The 22,616-nt window shown below is 57.5% G+C and overlaps 7 protein-coding genes across 7 annotated transcripts; 4 read left to right on the top strand and 3 right to left on the bottom strand.

Annotated features, from left to right (window-relative positions):
- Positions 1–525: 525 nt before the first annotated feature.
- On the bottom strand, positions 526–1,746 carry PHSY_000958 (hypothetical protein; the record flags this gene model as incomplete). Its single annotated transcript, XM_012331590.1, has 1 exon — positions 526–1,746. One exon carries the CDS (start codon positions 1,744–1,746, stop codon positions 526–528), a length of 1,221 nt encoding a protein of 406 aa, XP_012186980.1.
- Positions 1,747–2,526: 780 nt separating this feature from the next.
- On the bottom strand, positions 2,527–3,026 carry PHSY_000957 (putative GTPase activator; the record flags this gene model as incomplete). Its single annotated transcript, XM_012331589.1, has 2 exons — positions 2,527–2,799; positions 2,901–3,026. 2 exons carry the CDS (start codon positions 3,024–3,026, stop codon positions 2,527–2,529), a joined length of 399 nt encoding a protein of 132 aa, XP_012186979.1.
- A 182-nt stretch (positions 3,027–3,208) lies between these two features.
- Positions 3,209–3,628, top strand: PHSY_000956 (DNA repair protein; the record flags this gene model as incomplete). The annotated part of the gene is made up of 1 exon (XM_012331588.1): positions 3,209–3,628. The coding sequence occupies one exon, from the start codon at positions 3,209–3,211 to the stop codon at positions 3,626–3,628; it is 420 nt and encodes a 139-aa protein (XP_012186978.1).
- Positions 3,629–3,713: 85 nt separating this feature from the next.
- On the top strand, positions 3,714–9,476 carry PHSY_000955 (potential transmembrane protein; the record flags this gene model as incomplete). Its single annotated transcript, XM_012331587.1, has 1 exon — positions 3,714–9,476. One exon carries the CDS (start codon positions 3,714–3,716, stop codon positions 9,474–9,476), a length of 5,763 nt encoding a protein of 1,920 aa, XP_012186977.1.
- A 1,768-nt stretch (positions 9,477–11,244) lies between these two features.
- PHSY_000954 (ABC drug exporter AtrF) lies at positions 11,245–15,606 on the top strand (the record flags this gene model as incomplete). Its single annotated transcript, XM_012331586.1, has 1 exon — positions 11,245–15,606. One exon carries the CDS (start codon positions 11,245–11,247, stop codon positions 15,604–15,606), a length of 4,362 nt encoding a protein of 1,453 aa, XP_012186976.1.
- A 114-nt stretch (positions 15,607–15,720) lies between these two features.
- Positions 15,721–17,546, top strand: PHSY_000953 (hypothetical protein; the record flags this gene model as incomplete). The annotated part of the gene is made up of 2 exons (XM_012331585.1): positions 15,721–16,533; positions 16,920–17,546. 2 exons carry the CDS (start codon positions 15,721–15,723, stop codon positions 17,544–17,546), a joined length of 1,440 nt encoding a protein of 479 aa, XP_012186975.1.
- A 410-nt stretch (positions 17,547–17,956) lies between these two features.
- PHSY_000952 (phosphatidylserine decarboxylase) lies at positions 17,957–21,988 on the bottom strand (the record flags this gene model as incomplete). The annotated part of the gene is made up of 1 exon (XM_012331584.1): positions 17,957–21,988. One exon carries the CDS (start codon positions 21,986–21,988, stop codon positions 17,957–17,959), a length of 4,032 nt encoding a protein of 1,343 aa, XP_012186974.1.
- Positions 21,989–22,616: the final 628 nt, after the last annotated feature.

Here is a 22,616-nt window from a genome sequence, read left to right as displayed (position 1 = left end):
GAGTCCTTGGGGGGACTGTGATGCTTTTAACTCATGCGGCCTGAGTGTAAAAGGGTTGGGCGGTGATGAAGATCAAAGGTTAGAAAAGGGGATGGCAGCGAAGAAGAAAAGGGGAAAAAAGACGAGGAAGGTGCCAAGGGTATGTGGATAGAGGGCGAACCGGGATGAAAAGAGCATCGCATGGGTATTGCAAGAACAGAGGTCCGACCCCCCCTGTTACTCCATCTCCCATCCCGGTTCAGGTATAAGACGTTCGCCTAGAGTGTGTTGTTTGATGTTGTTTAGGGATCGTGGATAGCGTTGAGCGTGGGCACTCGCAGTAAGTTTGCCTTGCCGTGCCTAGCAGCGTGGGTCATTGGAATCACAAAGGGAGGATAAGGAAAGAGAGGGGGCTGCTAGGCACAGCAGCGACGACGGCCAGCCATCGAGGAGTGGACATGTTTACGGAACGGAAACGGGAACGGAAATTTCGGACTGGTTGGATCACGAGCAGGATTCGACTCGGCGATGCCCTCGAGCATGGCTCTACTGGAAGTTGTCAAAGTCAATCTCGGCCTGACGACGTTCAGGCTTGGCATCCGAAACCAACCACGGCTTGGTGATGTAGTTCCGGATGCTGTCAGGCAGCACGACGACGGCGTTGAGACCAGCCTTGGAGCCGAACTTGTCCCAGCCAGCACCGCCGGGCTTGAGCCAATTGATGGCTGCATTCACGGCAGCACCCGAAGAGCCACCAGCGAGGATACCTTCGTCCTTGATAAGATGACGCGCATAGACGAAGCTCTGTTCGTCCTCGGTCTTGAACCACTCGTCAATGACCTTCTTGTTGAGCGTGTTGGGGTCGAAATCGTAGCCGATCCCCTCGACCTTGTACGAGCCATCGCTGCCCTCGGGAAGAGCGTTGAGCGTAGCTGGCAGTGCAAGGTCGGATCCGATGGGGTCGACACCAAGCACAAAGCAGTCCGGATTGTGATCGGCGCGCTTGAGGCGCGAAGCGATGCCGCTGATGGTACCGCCCGTGCCGACGCCGGCGACGAAGACGTCAACCTTGTCAGAAAAGGTCTGGACGGAGCCGTTGGGCTCGTCAGCGCCGCGGTTGGAGTCGGGAGTGAGGGGACGGGCGTTGGCTGAGGCGTCGAAGGGCTCCTCCTTGGTATTGTTGAGCGAGAGAGCGCCCATACCGTGGAGGAGGGAGGTGGAGGAAGGTGGGGCCGGACCGGCCTTGATGGCCTCGATGATCTCCTCAGCAGTGGCCCAATGGGCGGTGGGGTTGTTGAGGTTGTTGTACTGATCAAGGATAACGGCGTCAGGCATGGACTTGGCGAGACGACGGGCGACCATGATGTTGGAACGAGGATCGTCGTGAGCGGCCTCGGTGGGCGTGCGGATGACTTCGGCACCCAGCGCACGAAGCGTGTTGACCTTTTCGGCCGACATCTTCTCGGGAAGGACGATGATACAGCGGTAGCCTCGGATGGCGCAGGCAAGGGCAAGACCGATGCCCGTGTTGCCGCTGGTGGGCTCGATGACGACCGACTTGCCAGGGATGAGGGTGCCATCCTGTTCGGCCTGGAGGAGCATGCGACGGGCAATGCGGTCCTTGACGCTGCCGCCAGCGTTGAAGTACTCGCACTTGACGAGGACGTTGCACTTGATGCCCTCTGCGTGTGGGATCCGGTTCAGTTGAATGAGCGGCGTCTCACCCACAGCGGAGAGGGCGTCTGGCAGTATAGCTTGAGGCCTCATGGTGATGAAGAGATGATCAATAAGTCGAATAGTGTGCTAGGGTACTAGGTGAGAAAGAGAGTTGGAAGGAGAGGGAGAGACGGTGAGGAGGGGGAGAAGTTGGGCCTGACCTTCGATCTGTTGGAGAAACGAAAGAATCAGGTGAAGTGCCGGTTCGCGCCTAAAGAAGGAGCCAACGCCAAAGCAAGCAAAGGTCGATTTCGAGGATTGAAATGATGGTGGTGGTGGAAGGGAGAGAACGAGGAAAGCCAACGTGCCAAGACCATCGGGTGACAGTCAAATGACCTCGTTGCGCCAAATTATCTGTCTTGCCGCTGCGCTGCTGTGGTGTCAGGACCCGAAAAAAACCAATAATTCGGGTCAGAGCTGCAAAACTAAGCCATCCCGTCACGCACATCACGAATGGTGTGCCACGGCCCTTCTTTTTGCGCTAGTTGACTCAAATTATTGAGTCGGCACGCGCAGGCAACAAAACACAGCCAACCACAATTTTTTTCCACCTTGAGCTGGCAATATTCATTTGTTTTTGGCACCAAATTTGCTCTCACTTCGAGCCTCGGATCGTCGGACACGACGGCTTAGAAGGCCACGAAACGGTTTGCGCAAGGCGGGTCGAATTGTGTAGCTTCCAGCTCGCTTTTGCCTGTCCTACAACCATCGGCCCCGAGGACTCACGACATGTTGATCGCTTCGCTTTCTCCAATTGCTGCTTAGAGATGCAGGAGCTACGAATGTTTTAACAGCACGGAAACGGTCACTTTGAGAGAACCAACTTAGAATTCAAGACACATCAAGAGGACAACGATGCGGTCGAGAGTCGAGCTCAGCTGCGGACTGCTGTGAGACGAAGAAAGCACGAGCAAAACGTGGGTACATCTGGTGGCATCGGGCTTGAGAGAATCGCCGATTGGCGTCGAGTCGCTGCACGACGACGTCAATATGGGATCGGCGATGTTTTCCGACGCGCCTCATTCCGACCAGAGATGCGCGCATTGGAACGGCTCGCTTGGCTCCAGAGCCAGATTTTCTCTCGCCGCTTTCTTCTCTGAATCCCTGAACGAGCACCATGGACCCCCATTGGACCCTGTTGTGCCGCTTATCCCAGGCTAAGTTAATGCGGTCGCATAGACAATGAAGATCCTTAGTCGACTGACCGTGTAGCAAGAACAAAGCCAGAGCTGCTGGACTGCCAGATCAGCTGATGTGCTGAGCGGCTCAGAGGTGCCGTAGCCTGCCAGCCTGCGTTCTCGAGCGATCTGCTTCAGGCAGATTGCATGCATTGAGTTGATGCAAGCTGACGGAGGCCTGGATCGCGCCAACCTGACTTCTGCGACCCTCTGCGCCTCGAAATTCCACACAGAACCAGCCAGGCAGAAAAGACACAACACAACCGGAGCGCGCGCCACGAAACTGCGCTCTGCTGCCTTGTCGAAATTCGAATATCGCGCATGATTCCGACTGCATGTTTTCCAAGCTTGGGCATGAGCGTGTTGCATGGCACAGGAACATCAGACAGGAGCGGACCGCAACAGCAACCGCAACAACAGCAACAGCACCGGAGGCATTTGCCGTCGATCCTCGTGTGACTACAGCGTATCGAGACTATTGGCTCCCCGTCACTGCTTTCTCCTCTTCACCTTCCACTCGCCTCTATACGCACATCAACACGCCTCAGTCAGGGCTGGCAGACAGGGCACAAGAGACCGCATTGCGATCCAGTTCTCTTGCCACAATCGGGATCGCCAGGACTGACTTTGCCTGCTTCGGTCCTTCCGACGTGGACAGTGTTAGCAACCGACAAGAGAGCACCACACTCTTGGCCCTGCTCCGAGTCGCTCGCCATGCTCAGCCTCTGATGCCATCTTATCGGTCCCTATCCTAATCACTCCAACAACCTCCATCGCTTCGCCGCCGCCGTCGCCGCCGCCGCCGCTGTCGTGTGAGGAGGCGGCACCCCTACGCCCAACATGGCCGACGCCAACGAGAGACAGATCAACTCCAGCTTCCAAGGCTTGGTCTCCACCTGCGTCATCTTTGCCGTCGTCGGTGGCATATCAGCGACCACTTACGAGTCGCTCCGTCAGCTACGACGTCTTCCCAGAACACGATTCACCAAATTCTGGCGCAAAGATGCCCAGCGTCGACATCCTCCAGGCGGCGTGCAGGACACTCCTGCGCACATTCGAGATGGCGATACGTGCGAGGATTGGGAGATGGGTCACTTCTACCTCTCTCGAGTCTTTCACGCAACCACTCCATCCCCAATGCTACCACGGTGGCCCTTCGCCTGGGTAAAACGCGCCATCTACTTCACCGACGAGTGGTACGCCGACCACACCGGCATGGATACCGTCGTCTACGTCCGCTTCCTCCGCGCCTGTCTCTGGTGGGTTCTCCTCCAGGCCTTGACCACCGCGCCCATCCTCCTCTCGATCCACATTACTTTCAGTCGTGGTGTCAGCACCACCGACATGCAGCGCGCCTCCCTTTCCTACCTCGTCAGCACCCCTGCACCAGACTGCAAGGAAAATGATCGCGCAAAGTGCCCCACCGTGCCCAACGAGAAGGGCAGGTCGCTCCTCTGGATCCATCTTGTGCTCCTCTGGTACCTCAGCATCACTTGGGTCCTCGCTCTCTGGTGGATCGGCACAGGCTCGCTCCGAGTCCGCAAAGCGCAAATCGCAAAGACGCGAAACAAGGTCATTCAGGCCAAAGCGGATGCTCGCAGCGCTCCCGCCAACAACACCACAACCACCGCAAATGGTGTAGGTCCCTTGCATCGAGATGCTTCGGCCAACCTCACCACTGCTCATGGCCTGTCGATGGACAACAGCGACGGCTGGCGTCAGAGAACCCTCATGGTCATGAACCTCCCTGCTACCATGCGCGACGAAGCCAGCATCCGTCGCTACTTTGAAGAGTTCCTCCGCCCCGACGATGCTGACTCTCTCTCCGACGATGGCCACAGCGATGACGGAGCTCACCCTTTCTCCCGCAACCAGGATGCACAGAACGCCTCAGGCTCCGATTCCGACCATCGGTCGGCCTCAGCCGAGCACCGTGCAACACCTGCCGTCTTCTCGGCTCACAGCGATGGTCCCAACGGTCCAGAGCCCGACTTGCATCCTGACCGACATCTCAAGAGCCCTATCCAGACTGTCGTGCTTGTGCGCAAGATGAACGAGCTTGCTTCCATGCTCTCTCGTCGCCAAGAGGTGCTCACTCAACTCGAAGCAGCGCACGTTAAGCTCGCACAAGAAGTGCTCGTCACCGTCGGTCGCCGCACTTTGAAGATGCGCAAGGAGGAACGCCTCAAGGCCCAAGAGGGCTCGCATCCAAGCAAAGAGCACCGGTCGCAACCCCGTTCCTTCTTCAAACGAGTCTTTCGCTTGCGCAGACAGTCCAAGCAGGCTCAAGCCACCAACGACTCCAACTCGGGCAACACAACTCCCTCCGAAACCCTCGATCCAGACATCGAGAAACTCGGCCCGTCACAGCACACGGCAGGAAAGGCGCTCGAGGAAGAACTTGCGCGCAGACTCGCACGCTTCTCACCCACCAATCGCGGAACGCACACCAAGCAGACCCAGACGATTCAGCACAATGACAGCAGCAACGAGAACGAGATTGGTGAGACCGTCTGGGAGGCGCTCAACGAGCTTCCACGAGAGCTGCTCGATCCTTTCCAACCAGCAACTCGGCTCTCGGCACTCTTTCGCGGTCAGACCGTGCCAACCATCGACTACCTCCTTACCAAGCTCAACCTGCTCACCGCGCTCGTCACAGAGATGCGATCCAGACCGCCGACCAGCTACGAGCCCACCTCGACCGCCTTTGTCACCTTCCGTGACCCGCGTCAGGCGCGCATGGTTTGGCGCGAGCTCAAGGACCAGATCGTCGTCAAGGTCCGTCTGGCACCCGAGGTCAAGGATCTCGATTGGGACCGTCTCATGAAGACCTCCTTCACCGTCGACGTCGTTCGTGGCTTTGGCGTCAGCGTTGTCACCTGGGGCTTCACCATTTTTTGGGTCATCATCATCAACGCCATCGTTTTGGGTATCTTTAGCGTCGACAAGCTCAAGCAGATTCCAGGGCTCGGCAACTTCTTCGACAACAATCCCAAGCTCACCGGATTCGTCACCATCACCTTGCCACCTCTGCTCGTCTCGCTCGCGTCCATGTCGGTGCCCGAGCTCATCTTCCAGGTCAGCAAGCGCGCCCAGGGCTTTGTCACCTTCAGCGCACTCTACGACATGTGCCTTGCTCGCTACTGGAAGTTTGTCATCTGCAACGTCGTCATCTTTTTCAGCGTCGGCTCGGCCGTCATTGTCACTGTGCTCACCAAGGTCGGCAACACGGGCTCTATCCTCAGCACCGTCGCAAGTGCTTTTCCCTCTGCTGCTCCGTTCTTCGTCTCATACTTGATCCTTCAGCTCGGGTTGCAATCCGGCTTCGAGCACATGGGCTTCATGATTGCGTTGCTTCAACACATGGGTGCGAGGAAAGCGGCCACACCTCGCATTCGCGCCATCAAGACGCTGCCACGCAATTTCAACCGATACTATTGGCTGCCGCTGCACATCAACATCATGGCCATCGTGTTCATCTTTGCGCTGCTCAATCCGCTCGTCATCCCCTTTGCCCTGGTTTACCTCGCCCTCGCCCTCGTCATCTTCAAGAAGAACTTCGCCTACCACTACTACCGACGTTTCAACGAGATGGAAGGCGTCGTCTACTTTGTCAGGCTGTTACGCTACAGCCTCGACGCCATCGTAGTCATGCAGGCCGTTCTGCTCATCTTCTTCTCCGTGCTCAAGAAGCAGCCCGTCTACATTGGCATGTCGGCGGTGCTCATTCCTCTGACCGTCATCACCAAGATCATTGCCACACGACTATGGAGATCGCAGTGCAGAGCTCTGGACGACGAAGAGGCTGAAGCGCTGTGCGGCATCGACTCGCGCCCACTCTGGCAAAAGATGCAGAGGGATGACTTGGGCCCAAGTACGGCCGAAGAAGGCAGCGACAGCCGTGCCCCGCTCGATGCGCTCGCCTCTGGACGTTACCCCTCTGTAGTACCTCCGCCACCGACCGAGTCTGCCTTCCAGCGTGTCTGGCAACGCCTTCACGACTCGTTCAACGCCAACGGTCTCGACGGACAGAGCTATCTCGCGACAGCTCACGCAAAAGGCAAAGCACCTGCAGGTCCAGTCGGTGCCGGCGCTCGAGGCATTGCAAGGACACCCCGCTACATTGTCAAGGAGACCGCCAAACACGCCTTTCACTTTCGCCATGCAGCCAAGAACTCGCTCGGGATGAACGTCCTCGTCGAGTCGCCCCGCGCGAGCCGCGATCGCCCTTCGACCGAACGCAGGCGACCCGTCTCGGGTCTGCCACCGACGAGCCAGCTTCACCTTCACTCTTTCCGAAATTCGCAGGACGAGCCCGCCGACGTCGCCGCCGGCGCCGAGCACACGGATGGCGAAGTGCCAAACGATCCCGCCGCCGCGCTCCGGAGCGGCAAGTCGACGATACGAAAGGCGAAAGGCGACCACGTCGTTCACCGCCGTCGGGGCAGTTCGAGAAGTGAGGACCGTCCCTTCCTCTCGGCGTTCGATGCCGTATCTGCACATGCTCCTCTGCCGAGCGAGCACGATTATGACCTGAGCTTTGAGGACGGTGACGCGCCCTTCTTGGAGCACGACGATCAAGGTCATCTGCTTCGTCAGTCCAGTCGCCAATCGAGACGAGCGGCCAGCCGCAATTACGGCACCCTCCGACGGAAGACGAGCCAGCTGGCCACCGTTGCCGACGAGGAGCTTCCGCAGAGTGCAGACAGCTACGCATCAGGCGGACATGCCGAAGATGCCACTAGCAGCGACCCTCTTTACCAACGTGCATCACGTCCGACGGAGCAGGCCACTGTCAACGTGAACCAGACCTGGGGCAGGTCGATCCAGCACTCTTCCTACGAAGACTACGACGATTCGCTCAAGGGTCGTGAGCTGGTGCGGCCGCATCCACCAGTTCGGTGGGACGATACACCCAACAACACGGCACGCTACAACAACCCCTTCTACATTCAGGAGATGGACGAGTTTCTCTGGCTGCCACGCAACCCCTTGGCGCCGGTGGACCTCTTTGATACGATCGAGTGGTATGGGCCGGCGCTCGTCAGCTCTCAAGGTGGTGGAGGCATCGTTGGCGAGTGGGACGACGAGCAGGACGACGGCGAGTTTGACACCGAAGACGAGGAGAAGCACGCTCTGCACCATGATGAGATTCCTTTTGGCGGCGAGGCGGCTACGCTTGCCCGATCAAAGACTCTGATGCTTGAGGGCGACGAAGAGATCCTGCTTCCCGATCGACTTGCTCGTCACCTCGAGGAAACGCAAGATGCGGAGCAAACTGTGGACCCTGCCGCCAGCATCCCCAAGAACATGATGGAGGACTACAAGCGTGCTCTGGGTCGCACGAATCGAGCAGGATCCAGAGCGAGCGATTCGCAAGCATCACCGACGCGATCGAGTCTCTTCCGACGCGGCAGCAACGTCTCGTCGCCTTCTGCTCAGAACTTTGCAGGAGGAGCTTCGTTGCTGCAGATTCCTTCGCATGGATCGTTCCGCAGTTCGGATGGGATCCAGCCGCCGGCAAGTCCGACGCAGATGCGCATGTCTCCTCGACCAGGTACGGGCGACTCGGTGCCTCTGCCCAGCGTCGCCGAGGGTAACGTGGTGGTTCCACACCGTAGCTCGAGCCGTCGCAAGCGCAACAAGGGTCCAGCAGACGAGGGTGATGAAGAGGTCCTCGAAGGTGCGGATGCCGATCGGACGACGGATCTGACGCCCACCAAGCGACGCGAAATTAACGCGATGTCCGCGAACCGCAACGTCTCGCGCCGAACGTACCGACGAGATGCGTCGGGCGCCATGAGTCGAGCCAGCGGCTTCTCGGGAGGCACGACGCAAAGGACGGTGACGCTTCAGGCAGCGTTGCGTGCAGAAGCGCTGGAGGAAGAGAGGCGACTTACGCTCAAGCAGAGGCTGGCGGCTGCCAAGGGACGCAAGAAGCGCGAAGCGTCGCGCGACGTTTCCGGTGGACATCTCGACGGGCTGGGAGAGACCGACGCCGACGGCATCGACGACGGCGAGGATGAAGAGGGAGGCGGAACGACGACGCGACGAGGAGCAAGCAAGAGCAGCATCATGGCGCGCTACGAGGCGCAGCACCGACGACGCGAAGCCCATGCGAGCGAGTTTGGCGAGATGTCGACGCCTCGCAAGGATGGCGAGATGCGCCGCGACATTTCGCAGGGGTCGCAGCTGGCGGATATGTCGCAGGGTCAGCTGGACAGGAGCGCGAGCGGTGCAAGTGCGTTTGGACGAGGACGCTTCCGATCCGCTGCGCTGGGCGTGTTGAGTCTATCGCGATCGCCTAGGGTGGGTGGTCAGGATGGAACGCCGGTCATCATCTCTTCGATGCCGATGCAAGAGCTTCGTGGTGCTCATCGGCCGACCACGGGTGGTGCCAGCATTCACGGTAGCCCGAGCAAGCCGATCGCCACCACCAACGCGACAGAAGCTCAAGAGAGACAGCAGCCAGTGCAGGGTTCCCAGGCGGTGCAGACATGTGCGACAGAGCTCGCTCTGCCCGCCGAAGCAAGCCGCAGTTCTGCGCTGGACAAGAGCGTAGAGGTACCGCTGGATCCGGCGGATGGAGGACCAAGCAAATGATGGACCGATAGAATGATTTTGACAGCTGAAGCATGATACCCAAAATGCCCGCACACGGCTTCATCGTACGAACAAAGAATGCAATGCAATATGAACATGAATGGCTCGGAAATCGGTGCTGGAGTGTGCTGCGGAACAAACATCTGAACGGGGATTGGAGCATGTGGCGAGCTCGGAGACATTTTGGAGTGTGGCGGACAAGTCCACGGAGGAGAGGCGAGTGTTGCTCGGGATCGGATTCCGGAGTGACGTGGCTTATGATCAGGAGGAGATAGATGCAGGGGAGCGGAAAAATTGACCGACCAAAAGGTTCTGAGAAGACTTGTTCTTGGCGTTGGGTCGCATGGATTCAGTAGGTGAGAATCTCCGCGGAAGAAGAACGATACGCGCGCCTCCGTTGTGCCGATGCAGGGATTCTCAACGCGAGTTTCTTGTACTTCAAAGGAAGAGCATGAGCAGGGATAGTCAAGGGTCGTTGCACGCGACGGCGATGTGATCTTTTGGAAAAATGACTCCCATTGGTCAGTCAACGACTGTAGCACATTTTCCGTCGGATTTCCTTTCACACTGCCGAGCAACTGTACATCTGCTGGCTCGGCAAGGGGGAGGCTAAGCTACTAGGGCACTGCATGCAGTAAGTGCAAGAGGGTGGTAACCTCGGCCCTGAGCTTTCTATCCCGTCGCAGCCTTCGTTCATTGGCAGCATTGTTGCTTGTACGGTTGATGAGCAAAGGGAAGGTAGATTTTCAAGGTACAGTTAGCTAGTGGTGCCTTGACGACGTGGCAGCACAGACAGAAGATTGGATATGGGTGACTGCACCGTTCGCACTCCACGGTGTTGAATCTCGGCGCCGGAGCGAGATGTCGGGATTCGATCTAGTCGACAGGACAATAGCCGTCAAGTGCTTACGCCGAGCGCTCCGTGACCGAACCGTTTTCATTTCAAAGCGGAATCCACGGAAATGAACGGCGCCGTGTTTGGAGGCATGTCGCGGTGACGCTTGCTCCGCGGAGAAAACTTGGGCGCGGGCCGAAAGCGGTTTGAGACGCATGAGCCGAAAAAGGAAGAAGCAAGATGCAGCGCGACCGACGACCGTACACTGCATTGCGTGCGTGTTGATCACCAACGTTTGAAATTCGAACTATTTAATCATCCCACCGCGCCTGTCTCGTGGATTTCCTTGGGAAGCGGGTGAGGCACAATAGCCGTGTTTTGCGTGTGTGACGAGAGGAAAATGATTCGATTATGGAGGATCCGAGAGCCCAAAGAAACGAGGCAAAAACAGTTTTGCCGATGCAGCGCATCCATTCAATTTCGCGTGTGTGTTGTGAAGAATTGACTGCCATTGGCGACGATCGATTTGCTCTTCACACCGGCTTCAGGGGTGCGCCATCTCCGAGGAGGAGCTCTCTGTAGCTACTCCTGCTCGGAACACCAAGCCGAACTGCTCAGTTGTACAACACTCGGCACCGTGGACATGCCTTTTTTGATTCAGGCCCGACCGATACAGTCACAGAGCCATGTTGATGGCGTAACCCGTAAGCGCGTTTCGTTTCAAACTCCGCACCCTTGACATTGCGCACAATACTGTACGGCGCAGGAGCGTACAACAGAGTGTTGCTTAGGTTGAGCGACTCTTCTCCGTTCTTCCTCCCAGGAGTATATAGTTCCGACCCCCTTCCCTCTTCTTGCCGATCGAAGCTTGTGTTCGCTACCTACCACCATCCTCGAACTGCCCCTTCCTCGCTGCCCTTTCGACTGCCCACCATGGCTGCAATGGGTCCGACCGGGCTCGGCAATGCCAACGGCACCGACAGCTACATTGCCTCTCACCAACCTACCAATCGCGATGAAACCGCCCCTCACACCACCGCCAACTCGGAAACCCCATCCGCCGAAGACTCGTCCGACCGCCATGTCGACGTCGCTTCCGCAGAAAGACAGTTTAACGAGCTCGCTCGTCAGCTCTCTTCCAACCAAGGAAAGGATTCCGATCTAGAGAAGCACCAGCCCTTCGATCTCAAGGAGTGGCTCTCGGGTACCATGGACCAGGCTGACCAGATGGGCAACAAACGAAAGAAGCTCGGCGTATCCTGGTCCGACCTCCAAGTCATCGGTACCGCGTCTCGTGATCTCAACGTACCAACCATCCCATCCATGGCCTTGTTCGAAGTCATCGGTCCCATCTTTAGCATCCTCAAGATCTTCGGCATCGATCCCGCCAAGAGCAAAACCCGAGATCTCTTGCAAAACTTCAACGGCTGCGCAAAACCTGGCGAAATGGTCCTCGTCATCGGTAGACCCAACTCTGGCTGCTCCACTTTCCTCAAGACCATCGCCAACAAACGCAACGGCTTCATCGACACCAAAGGTGATGTCCACTACGGTGGCATCCCCGCCAAGGAAATGGGCAAAAGGTATCTCGGCGAAGTCGTCTACTCGGAGGAAGATGATCAACACCACGCAACCTTGACCGTTGCCAGGACCATCGACTTTGCTCTGCGTCTCAAGGCGCACGCCAAGATGCTCCCCGATCACACAAAGCAGTCCTACCGCAAGATGATCAGAGACACCTTCCTCAAGATGGTGAACATCGAACACACAAAGCACACCCTCGTCGGAAGCGCCACCGTACGAGGTGTATCTGGTGGTGAGCGTAAGCGTGTCTCCATCCTCGAAGGCTTGGCTTCCGGTGCCAGTGTCTTTTCTTGGGACAACTCCACTCGTGGTTTGGACGCAAGTACCGCTCTCGACTACGTCAAGAGCATGCGTGTCTTGACCGATCTCTTGGAAGCCACCATGTTTGTCTCGCTCTACCAGGCCTCCGAAGGTATCTGGGAGCAGTTCGACAAGGTCTTGGTCATCGAGGAAGGTAGGTGTGTATACTTTGGTCCTAGGACTGAAGCAAGGCAGTACTTTATCAACCTCGGTTTCGCAGACCGTCCTCGTCAGACCTCGGCCGATTACATCACCGGTTGCACCGACAAGTACGAACGCATCTTCCAGGAGGGTCGCGACGAGAACAGCGTACCCAGCACCCCGGAGGCTCTTGAGGAAGCCTACCGCAAGTCTCGATTCTACACCGCCGCCATCGAAGAGCGCGAGGCTTTCGACAAGACCGCCACCTCGGACGCCCAGGCAACCCAGGACTTCAAGCAGGCCGTCGTCGAATCCAAGCATCGAGGCGTACGAACCAAGTCGCAGTACACGGTCTCGTACGCATCCCAGGTCAAGGCGCTCTGGTTGCGCCAGATGCAGATGATCCTCGGTGACAAGTTCGACATTTTCATGTCCTACGTCACCGCCATCGTCATCGCCGTCTTGACCGGAGGTATCTTCTTCAACCTGCCTACCACCTCGGCGGGTGTCTTCACCAGAGGTGGTTGTCTCTTCATCCTCCTGCTCTTCAACTCGCTCACCGCTTTCGCAGAGCTGCCTACGCAGATGATGGGAAGGCCCATCTTGGCTAGGCAGACCAGCTTTGCTTTCTACCGTCCCTCGGCGTTGACGTTGGCGCAGCTGTTGGCCGATCTGCCCTTCGGTGTCCCGCGTGCAACGCTGTTCGTCATCATCCTCTACTTTATGGCTGGACTGGAACGAAGCGCAGGCGCCTTCTTCATCGCCTGGATCATCGTGCTGATCGCCTACTACGCCTTCCGTGCGCTGTTCGGCTTCTTTGGTGCCATCACCACCAACTTTTACTCGGCTGCCAGATTGGCTGCCATCGTCATGTCGATGCTGGTCCTCTGGGCAGGATACGTTATCCCTCAGGCTGCCATGCGAAGGTGGCTCTTCTGGATCTCGTACATCAACCCCGTGTTTTACGCTTTCGAGGCTCTGATGATTAACGAATTCAAGAGGATCACGTTTACATGCGAAGGTGCCCAGATCATCCCTTCGGGACCTACCTACCCGACGCAGTTGACCGACAACCAGATCTGCACGCTGGCAGGCGCCACGCCCGGAACCAACCAGATCCCCGGTATCGACTACCTGACCGCTAGCTTTGGATACCAGGCGAGCCACCTCGGGCGCAACATCGGCATCCTGATCGCCTTCCTGGTCGGATTTGTCGTTATCACCGCGATCGTTGTCGAATCGATGGACCAGGGAGCCTTTGCTTCCGCCATGGTTGTCAAGAAACCGCCCAACGCCGAGGAGAAGAAGCTCAACCAGATGCTGCAGGATCGCAAGTCCGGCGCCACTGAAAAGACCGAAGCCAAACTGGAGGTGTACGGTCAGGCTTTCACGTGGTCCAACCTGGAGTACACTGTACCCGTTCAAGGTGGACACCGCAAGCTGCTCGACAAGGTGTACGGATACGTCAAGCCCGGACAGATGACGGCGCTGATGGGATCGAGTGGTGCGGGCAAAACGACGCTGCTGGATGTGCTGGCTGACCGAAAGACGATCGGTGTGATTGCCGGTGACAGGTTGATCGAAGGCAAGCCCATCGATGTTTCGTTCCAGAGGCAGTGCGGTTATGCGGAGCAGCAGGACATCCACGAGCCTATGTGCAGCGTTCGCGAAGCTCTGCGCTTCTCTGCCTACCTCCGACAGAGCCACGACATCCCGCAATCCGAAAAGGACCAGTACGTCGAGGACATTATCGAGCTGCTGGAGCTGTCCGACATTGCCGACGCCATCATCGGCTACCCTGGATTTGGTTTGGGCGTCGGCGACCGCAAGAGGGTCACGATCGGTGTCGAACTCGCGGCCAAACCATCGATGCTGTTGTTCTTGGACGAACCCACCTCGGGACTGGACGGTCAATCGGCGTTTACCATCTGCCGACTGCTTCGCAAGCTCGCCGACAACGGTCAGACGATCCTTTGCACCATCCACCAGCCCTCGGCTCTGCTGTTCGAGACGTTTGATCGATTGCTGCTGCTGGAGCGCGGTGGAAAGACAGTCTACTCGGGACCGATTGGTAAGGATGGAAAGCACGTTATCGACTACTTCGCTGCTCGCGGAGCACAGTGCCCGCCAGGAGTGAACCCGGCCGAGTTCATGCTGGATGCAATTGGAGCGGGTAGTCAGCCTCGTGTGGGCGACCGTGACTGGGCCGATTGGTACTTGGAATCCGACGATCACCAGGACAACCTGCGCATGATCGAGCAGATCAACAGCGAAGGAGCCGCCAAACCCAAGGCGGAGCAACGTCAGACGGAATACGCCGCACCCTGGACCTACCAGTTCAAGGTGGTGCTCAAGAGGACCATGCTGAGCACGTGGAGGCAGCCGGCTTACCAGTACACTCGATTCTTCCAACACCTTGCTTTCGCTCTGTTGACCGGATTGCTGTTCTTGCAGCTGGGCAACAACGTGGCTTCGTTGCAGTACCGACTGTTCGTGATCTTCATGCTGGCCATTATCCCTGCGATCATCATGGCGCAGATCATGCCGTTCTGGATCATGTCGAGGTCGATCTGGATCCGCGAAGAGACGTCCAAGACGTTTGCAGGAACCGTGTTCGCCGCCACGCAACTCATCTCGGAGGTGCCATACGCGTTGGTGTGCGGAACGGTGTTCTTCGTGCTGATCTACTACCTCGCTGGTTTCAACTCTGACTCGAGCCGAGCCGGGTACTTCTGGATCATGACGTTCCTGCTCGAGATGTTTGCGATCTCGATCGGAACGATGGTGGCCTCCTTCTCCAAGTCGGCCTACTTTGCGTCGTTGTTCGTGCCGTTCCTCACGATCGTGCTCAACCTGACGTGCGGTATCCTGTCGCCGCCGCAGAGCATGTCGAGTTCGCTGTACAGCAAGTTCCTGTACAACGTCAACCCGATCCGCTTTACGATTTCGCCGCTGATCGCCAACGAGCTGTCGGGCTTGACGATCGAGTGCGCGAACAACGAGTTCTCCAGGTTCTCGCCACCCGCGGGTCAGACGTGCGAAGCCTGGGCCGGTCCGTACATCGCCCAGGCGGGCGGATACCTGGCCAACCCGCAGGCGATGGCGGATTGCATGTACTGCACCTACCGAAGCGGCGAGGAGTTCTACAGGGCATTCGGCATCACCTTCGGCGAGAGAGGTAGGGATGCAGGTATCCTGGTTGCCTTTGTGGTTTTCAACTGCATGGCTACGATCCTGTTCACCAAGATCTTCCACTTCAGCAACCGTTAAAGTGCAAGTCAGTCTTTGTTTAATATAGATTCCACTACTGCTCTTTTCTAGAATTGCAGATGCGAGTTTACGCTCAAGCAAGTTGTGTGATATGGTGTTGTTGTGTTCAAAGCGATGCTGAGTTTTCGGGTGAGGAGCGTGGGAAATCCGCGTGTGACTCGGAAAGAGTTCCGAGATGGTGTGAGTCTGTTTCTGAGAAATCACATTTGGCGCACGGCCACGCATGCAGCTCAGTTTTGCATGCAGTCCACTCTCGCCCTCGCTCGCTTTGTCTATCTTGCCGTCTCACCTCGACCTCACTGTCGTGTCAAAATGTCTTACACACCATCAGCGCTCAGCGCAACGCAAACAGCCACCGAAGCAGCGACCAAATTCTCCACCGGTCTGTCGCACAAACTCTCTGGCAACACCGCCTTCTCTTCGGGCGACATCACCGGTGCGCTGTCACACTACCATCATGCCATCCTCTACTTTTCCGGGCTCGAGCATCGATCTGTGCTCGGACTTGTCGGTGAGAATTCCGGCCAACACGGGAAACCAGAAGATCTTTCTTCCGACGAGGAAGACGCTGACCAAAAACCAGATGTATTCGCGAAAAGTCAAAAGGAATTGTCGTTGGTATACAGCAACATGGCAGCATGCTACCTGAAGCAGCAAAAGTGGGATAGGGCGGTGGAGAGCGCGGAAAAGGCGTTGAAGAGCGACTCAGGAAATGTAAAGGCGAGGTTTAGGAAGGGTAAGGCGTTGAGGGGCAGGGGCGATGTGTATGCTGCGCAGAGGTGGGGGAAAGAATGTGTGGACAAGCTGAAGGGCAAGGAGGGCGTGGTAGAGTTTGAGAGGGAGTTGAGGGAGGTGGAAGCGGTGATCGAGGAGAAGGAGAAAGCGGACAGGGGGAAGTGGAAGGGGTTCTTGGATAAGAATCCCAAGGTATTGGAGGTGGAAAGCGGGCAGGAGGCGGGTGCGAGGGTTGACAAGGGAAAGCAGAAAGCGGTGGACCAGACGATGTCAGAGTAGAAAGGAGTACTTGACCACGAGGCGCTCCAGACGAAATCATACCAGCAAGCACGGCCATACTAACACTCAGACCTCGCATTCATTCACCGCATCGTCACGACCAGCATGCAGTTCTCCTCGAAATGACAATCGTACGCTAGTCAGTATGTCTGTAAAACGGAAGAGGATGTGCAAAGAAGGGTCCAACGATCCTGAATGGTGTCTGCCGAGATCCGAGTCGAATTTTTCCCCAAAGAGTGGAGGCGACATCCGACGCAGCAACCACGTCTAAGACTTCCCAGCTCTTTACCTCGACCCAGCGTTCAAACGGCAGCAGCATCGGCATCCACTTCCGGCACCCAGACACAAAGAGTTCGATTCAGAGGCGCGAAGAAAGGATGGCTAAAAAGCGATCTGCACCAACCGCAGCGGCGCAAGGGGCCAGTCCGCGCGCTTCCAAGACGAGCAAGAGTGAGATTGACGATATCTTCGGCGGTAGCAGCTCTTCCTCTGCACCAGCTGGTACGGCGGACACACGAAAGGAATCGAGACCTAGCAAGAAACAGCGCACTGCCACGGATGACGCTGAGAAACCCTCCACAAAACGCGAGCCCTCCTCCTCATCGAGCACGAAACCGCAAAAGAAGTCGAGACCGGTTCAGGTCGTCACAGATACCTCTTCCTCTTCCACCGCTACTACCACCACCGCGAAACCAAAAAAGACTGCTCCAGCGAAGAATGCGGACATAGATTCGTTCACAGACAGCCGTGGCATCTCCGGCGATCGCAAACGCACCGAAGAGGGTTACAAGATCTACACGGTTGCAGAGCTCGGGTTGAGAGAAGACGATGAGGGCGGGGATACGCCAGATTGCCCGTTCGATTGTCAGTGCTGTAAGTACAACTCTCGAGACTGGGCCCAGAGAGACATCGAGATCGATTACTAACGGATCTGCGTCTTGAACAACGTCCATACAGGTTTCTGAACCGAAACGGTCGAGCCGTCAAGATCAAACATGGCTTTAGATGCGACAGAATGCTACCGACGAATGGTCGATGAGCACATCTGCAACTGCCGCTGAGGCTACCCATTGATCGAAAGAAAGAAAAGGTGTGTTTCGCAAATGTGATGAGGGTTGAGATTCTGAGCGTGGGCCATGTGTGCAACTCTGAGTGACGCAGCTCAAAGGACGCCGCTTCTCGATCGGACCACTCTCAGACCGCTATTCAAGGCACGGTGACCGTGTGACATTCCTCCACCAGGCAAACATGGACTCATTGATAGCAAAACGCTTTTGTACACGCAAGGCTCTTCGCCAACGTCAACGTCTGATTGCAGATTGCAGCAGTTTTACCTTCACTTGCCCGCCTCCTCCTCGTCTTTTCCCTCTCCACCCTCCGTCGCCGCCCTACCGATCCCCATCCCCACTCTAACCAAAGTTTCTATCGCCGCTTTGCCATTATCCAGCAGATCTTGATCCCACCTCACCCTGCCCCTCTCAAACACCAGCACGATCGTACTGCCCCCAAACTTAAAGTACCCAAACTCATCGCCCCTCCTGACCTCGCTCCCTTCCTCTACTGTCAACACCGTCGAGCCTACCATCATCGCTCCGATGCACACCGCGTAGAATCTGCCAAACTCTTTACTGTCGAAGGGCACGACCACGCGGATGTTTTCGCCGTACACGTCGATCGCCGAACGGATGGCCATGGGGTTGACCGTGTAGTACTGACCAGTGATCCACGTGGGTTTACCTACGGTGGCGTCGGCGGGACAGTGGAAGCGGTGGTAGTCCTGGGGTGCCAGCCGAAAAATGGCCAGCGCACCGCCGTTCTGGTAAGCGTCAAGGTTGGAGGGAGCTGCATCGCCGAGCAAGCGTTTGATGCTGAAGCCGCGGCCTTTGATCCACACCTTCATCGCTTCGTCCACCGTCTCGAACGCCATCATCCTGCAGTCCGCGCCGCTGACCAACCTCCCCGCATTCGCCGGTTCCTCATTCGGTCTCGCTCCCACCTTCAACTTGCGATAGAAAAATTCGTTGAACGTCTTGAAAGTATCCAACGGATCCCTGATCTCCTCCACGTTCAGATTGTGGAACGCCACAAACCCAGCGATCTCCCTCACACTCGACGCGCTATCAAACTTCCTTCCTTGCTTGACACTCATGTTGCGGAGCATCTTCCTCACCCTCGCACCCTCCATCCTCGACCTCGCTCCCTTGTACAGCAGCCGGATGCCCAATCGCACGTACACCTGCATCTTTTCCTCCATCAGCTCGCCCGAAGTGCGATCCTGGACGATGATGTTGGCGCTGTTGGCGCCGAGCGAGTAGTCGCCCTGGGAGATCTTGTTGACGACTTTGGTGTACCACTTGCGGTGCGCTTGCGAGGCGGTGACGTAGTTGCGTACGGTGAGCGATTCGACCCGCCGCCAGTCCTGCGAGGCGCACACGGCGAGGTGCGTGATGATGTCCATCTCACCCTTTGAGGACAGGCGCGGGAGGTGGCAGAGTGGGCATGATTGCAGGCGCACGACGCGTTCGGGTGTCGATGCATCAAAATACGAGGAGGAGGAAGATGCGATATTGATCTGGGGTGGGGTAGGGGAGGTCGAGAGGTGGCCGGAGCTCGAGGTGCTGGTGGCGTGCAGGTGTGTCGAGGGTTGGCTTCCGTTGGCTGCGTGGGACGAAGAGTCGGTCGACGAGGTCATAGAGACGGTGGAAAAGTCGCGGTCGAGGGATCGCAGCATGCCGCTCGCTCCTGCTACATCGCCATCGCCGCCATTCGCAGCCGCCTCTGGAGCGACCAGGTCTTCGGCTCCAACGACGGCTGCGGGTGCATCAGCTCCACTGAAGTCCATATCCTGATTCACATCGCTCCCGACATCACCTACCCCACCCAACAACGACGGGGTCTGCGTGCCGCTGTTGAAGCTCGATTGGCGCCCCTCCTTTCTTTTCAAATCCCACGGCTTTTGCACCTCTGCCTCCAACGCCACAATGGTCTCATCGAAAGTCAATTCGTCCTCTTCCGGATTCTTGTCGACCGCCAAGAAAAAGCTGTCGAGCGTCTTTGTGCTGAGCGTGCTTCCAAGGCTATCGAGCATGCTCGAGAGCTCGAGGCGCGAGAGGGCGCCGCTGTCGTTGGTGTCAAACTGCTGGGCGAGTTGCTTCCAGAACTTTTGGCGGAGTGCGTCGTAGGGCGTAAACTTGGCTTGGATGGTGAGCGTGGGTCGTTTGCTTTTGAACTTGGCCTCTTCGTCCTTTTCTACTCGCGACAGCGGCAGGACGAACTCCTTCATAGAGTTCGCAAACCCTTCATCCTCGATCTTGTACAGTCCCGTCTCGGCATCCGGTTTGGGCGCGGCATCCACCAGATCAGCAATCGAGATGTAGGCACCACCCACATAGTCGTTGGACGACATTCGGTCCCAGTCGTAGATCATGAACTTGGTCTGGAAGTTGGTCTCGTGTCGACGAACGTGGAAGAGCAGCTTCTCGTTCCACGTCGGATTGAGCGTATGGCGGGCGACGCGCGTTCGGAAGATCTTTTGGCCAAAGCTGATGATGGCAAAGGGATCCATGTCGAACCCGGTGCGTGTCATGTTGGACCATCGGGGCAGTTCCGCAGCGCCCTTGACTTCCATCATGACGATGCCGATGATGTCCATGCCCATACCAGCTTTGAATGCGTACTCGCCTCGTTTGCGCCGATTGTTGCGGCGGGCACGTCGACGATCGCCGCCATCACCCCGGCGTTGAGTGCGACGAGGAGCTGCTGGTTCGGAGGGTACACCCGATCCATCGACGGCGGAAGGGGGCAGGGCGGCACTGGATTTGAGACGTCTTACACCGGGCAGACGCCGTCTTGTGCGCGGCTTCGAACCTGTGGCTGAAGCGGACTCTATAGGGGTTGCTGCGTGAGAAGCGTCGAGATCGTAAGCAGCTCCAGCATCGAGAGGAGTAGCAGCGCCCGACGCTGAGGCGGATTTGGGGATCTTGTTGCGAGAAAACATGCGCCGGTACTTGCCGGGTGCTGATTGGGACGCTGGTGGTGGGGTTAGAAGCGTCGCTGGCTGCGAGGTTTGGGAGTCAGGGGCTGCTCCACCAGCAATGGTGTGGTAATGCTGATCGTAGACGGCTTCGTCGTCCGTCTCGAATTCTAGACCGTCGTTGAGATCGCTGGGACCGCCATCGGATACATCCAGAAGGTCATCGTCCTCTTCTTCGTCCTCTTCATCATCGTCTTCGTCATCATCGTCATCGTCGTCGTCGTCATCTTCATCTTCATCGTCATCCGTATCGCTGCTGAGACCATCGTCGACAAATGCTTCCGTGGCTCCCGTAGTGCCGACTGATTGAGAGGCAGGAATGGCACGGACCGCAGCGCCTTGCGTGCCGAGCGCGGCCAAGACGAGTCGATTGTAGAGCTCGTCGACGGTCCATGATTGGGGACCGGCAGATGCAGCAGCATCGATCGGAACAAAGCCTACTTTGACCTGCAGCTCTCCGCTGATCTTTGCGCTGGGGTGGGACGATTCGACGGGCAGCCAGAGCGACTGGGCTTTGGACCATTCAGCGAGGCCATCCCTACACCATGAGCTGACGGGAAGCGAACACTCGCCCATGTAATCGTTGCCTGAGAAACGATCCTTATCCCAGATGACGAACTCGAGTGAAGAGACCATACCGTTGCTTGCGTCGAGCTGTATGGATCCACGCGGCGGTTTTGTGGCGTCCTGGAGCGATGCGGTCGAGTTGGAGAGCGGGTCGGTGGGTGGACGCGCTCGTCGACGGAGAAGCATGGGCCGCGGCATCTGTCTGCCGACCACTCGAGCACCTGCCGCGCCCAGCTTGACGGGAGCGACGAGGATCCTGGAGGCAGCGCCCGAGATCTTTTTGGTCGAGGCGGATCGAAGACCGAGACGAGGACGAGATTTGGCGGTGGCGGAAGATGTTGCAGCTGCGGCAGCCGCCTCTGGTGAGAGCGAGCTTGATTCGGCATCGGTCTGAGAGGCATCGGTGATGGCTTGGCGGATGGCAGCACGCACCGCCTTTGAATCGATATCCTGACTGGCTACCGCAGCAAAGTGAGGTCCGAACCAGTCTGGGACGACGGGGAACTCGAACGTGGCTTCGTCTGGCCTCCATACGGGGTCGAGCGTCTTTGGCTTGACGGCAGTGTGGGTGGGCGGTGCAGCTGCATGGTGAGAGGCGGCGGTGGAGCCTGGCAAGCTGATGGTGACAAAGGGATCTGACTTGCCGTTACGATCTTTGGGAGCCAAGCCTCTGGCGGAAAGCACCTGGACGCGGAGGGTACACAACGGCGTCGAGGATGACGAGCTTGACGAAGCAGGAGGTGGAGATGGCGAGTCGTGCGTCGTCATAGCGCCAGGGATAGCCTGTGGATGATGGAACAGTGCTCTGGGTTGTGGTGAAAAGGGAAGCTGCGACGCTTTGACGGACGCGGTCGCTCCCGTTGTCGTTATGTGTCGCAAAGGAACAAGAGGGACTAGGACCGAGGCCAAAGGAATGCTGATGGCTTGTGCGACTCGCGGCTATGCGAGCCTTGACGGAGTGCTGATCCGAGCGTGGGAAACGACATCGACGCTGAGCTGCCCTTTTTCTTTGTTTCTTTTTTGTTTCTCCACAAAGTCACACTGTACCACCATGCAGCATACACTTCACACACGCTTCGTCCGCTCGTCCCCTTTAGGATATCGGCGCAGCTCCGTCTGATGTTCCGCGCGCTCACTCTCTGGTATTGTCTCCTCAAAGACTGAGCTTTGGGCCGACCGACGAAGGAAGCAGCTCAGCAACTGCCGACAGGATGAGGCCTTGCGAGGTAGCGGTCAGTGGCAGCACATACTGCAGGTGAAGCTGTGCTTATCATTGCCGCGGTGTTGCGGAAGGGAGGAGCCGAATCTGCGGGCCTTTTTTTTGCATGTGTTGCTCTCCACAGAGGAACACCGCCGACACGCAAGGGCTGGAGGGACGCGATCTGCAAGCCCAGAC

Source organism: Pseudozyma hubeiensis (genome assembly GCF_000403515.1).
Source record: "Pseudozyma hubeiensis SY62 DNA, scaffold: PHS13, whole genome shotgun sequence".
Classification (NCBI taxonomy): Eukaryota; Fungi; Basidiomycota; class Ustilaginomycetes; order Ustilaginales; family Ustilaginaceae; genus Pseudozyma; species Pseudozyma hubeiensis.
Note: the sequence above shows the minus strand (reverse complement) of the source record. Positions and strands in the feature narration are given on the sequence as shown.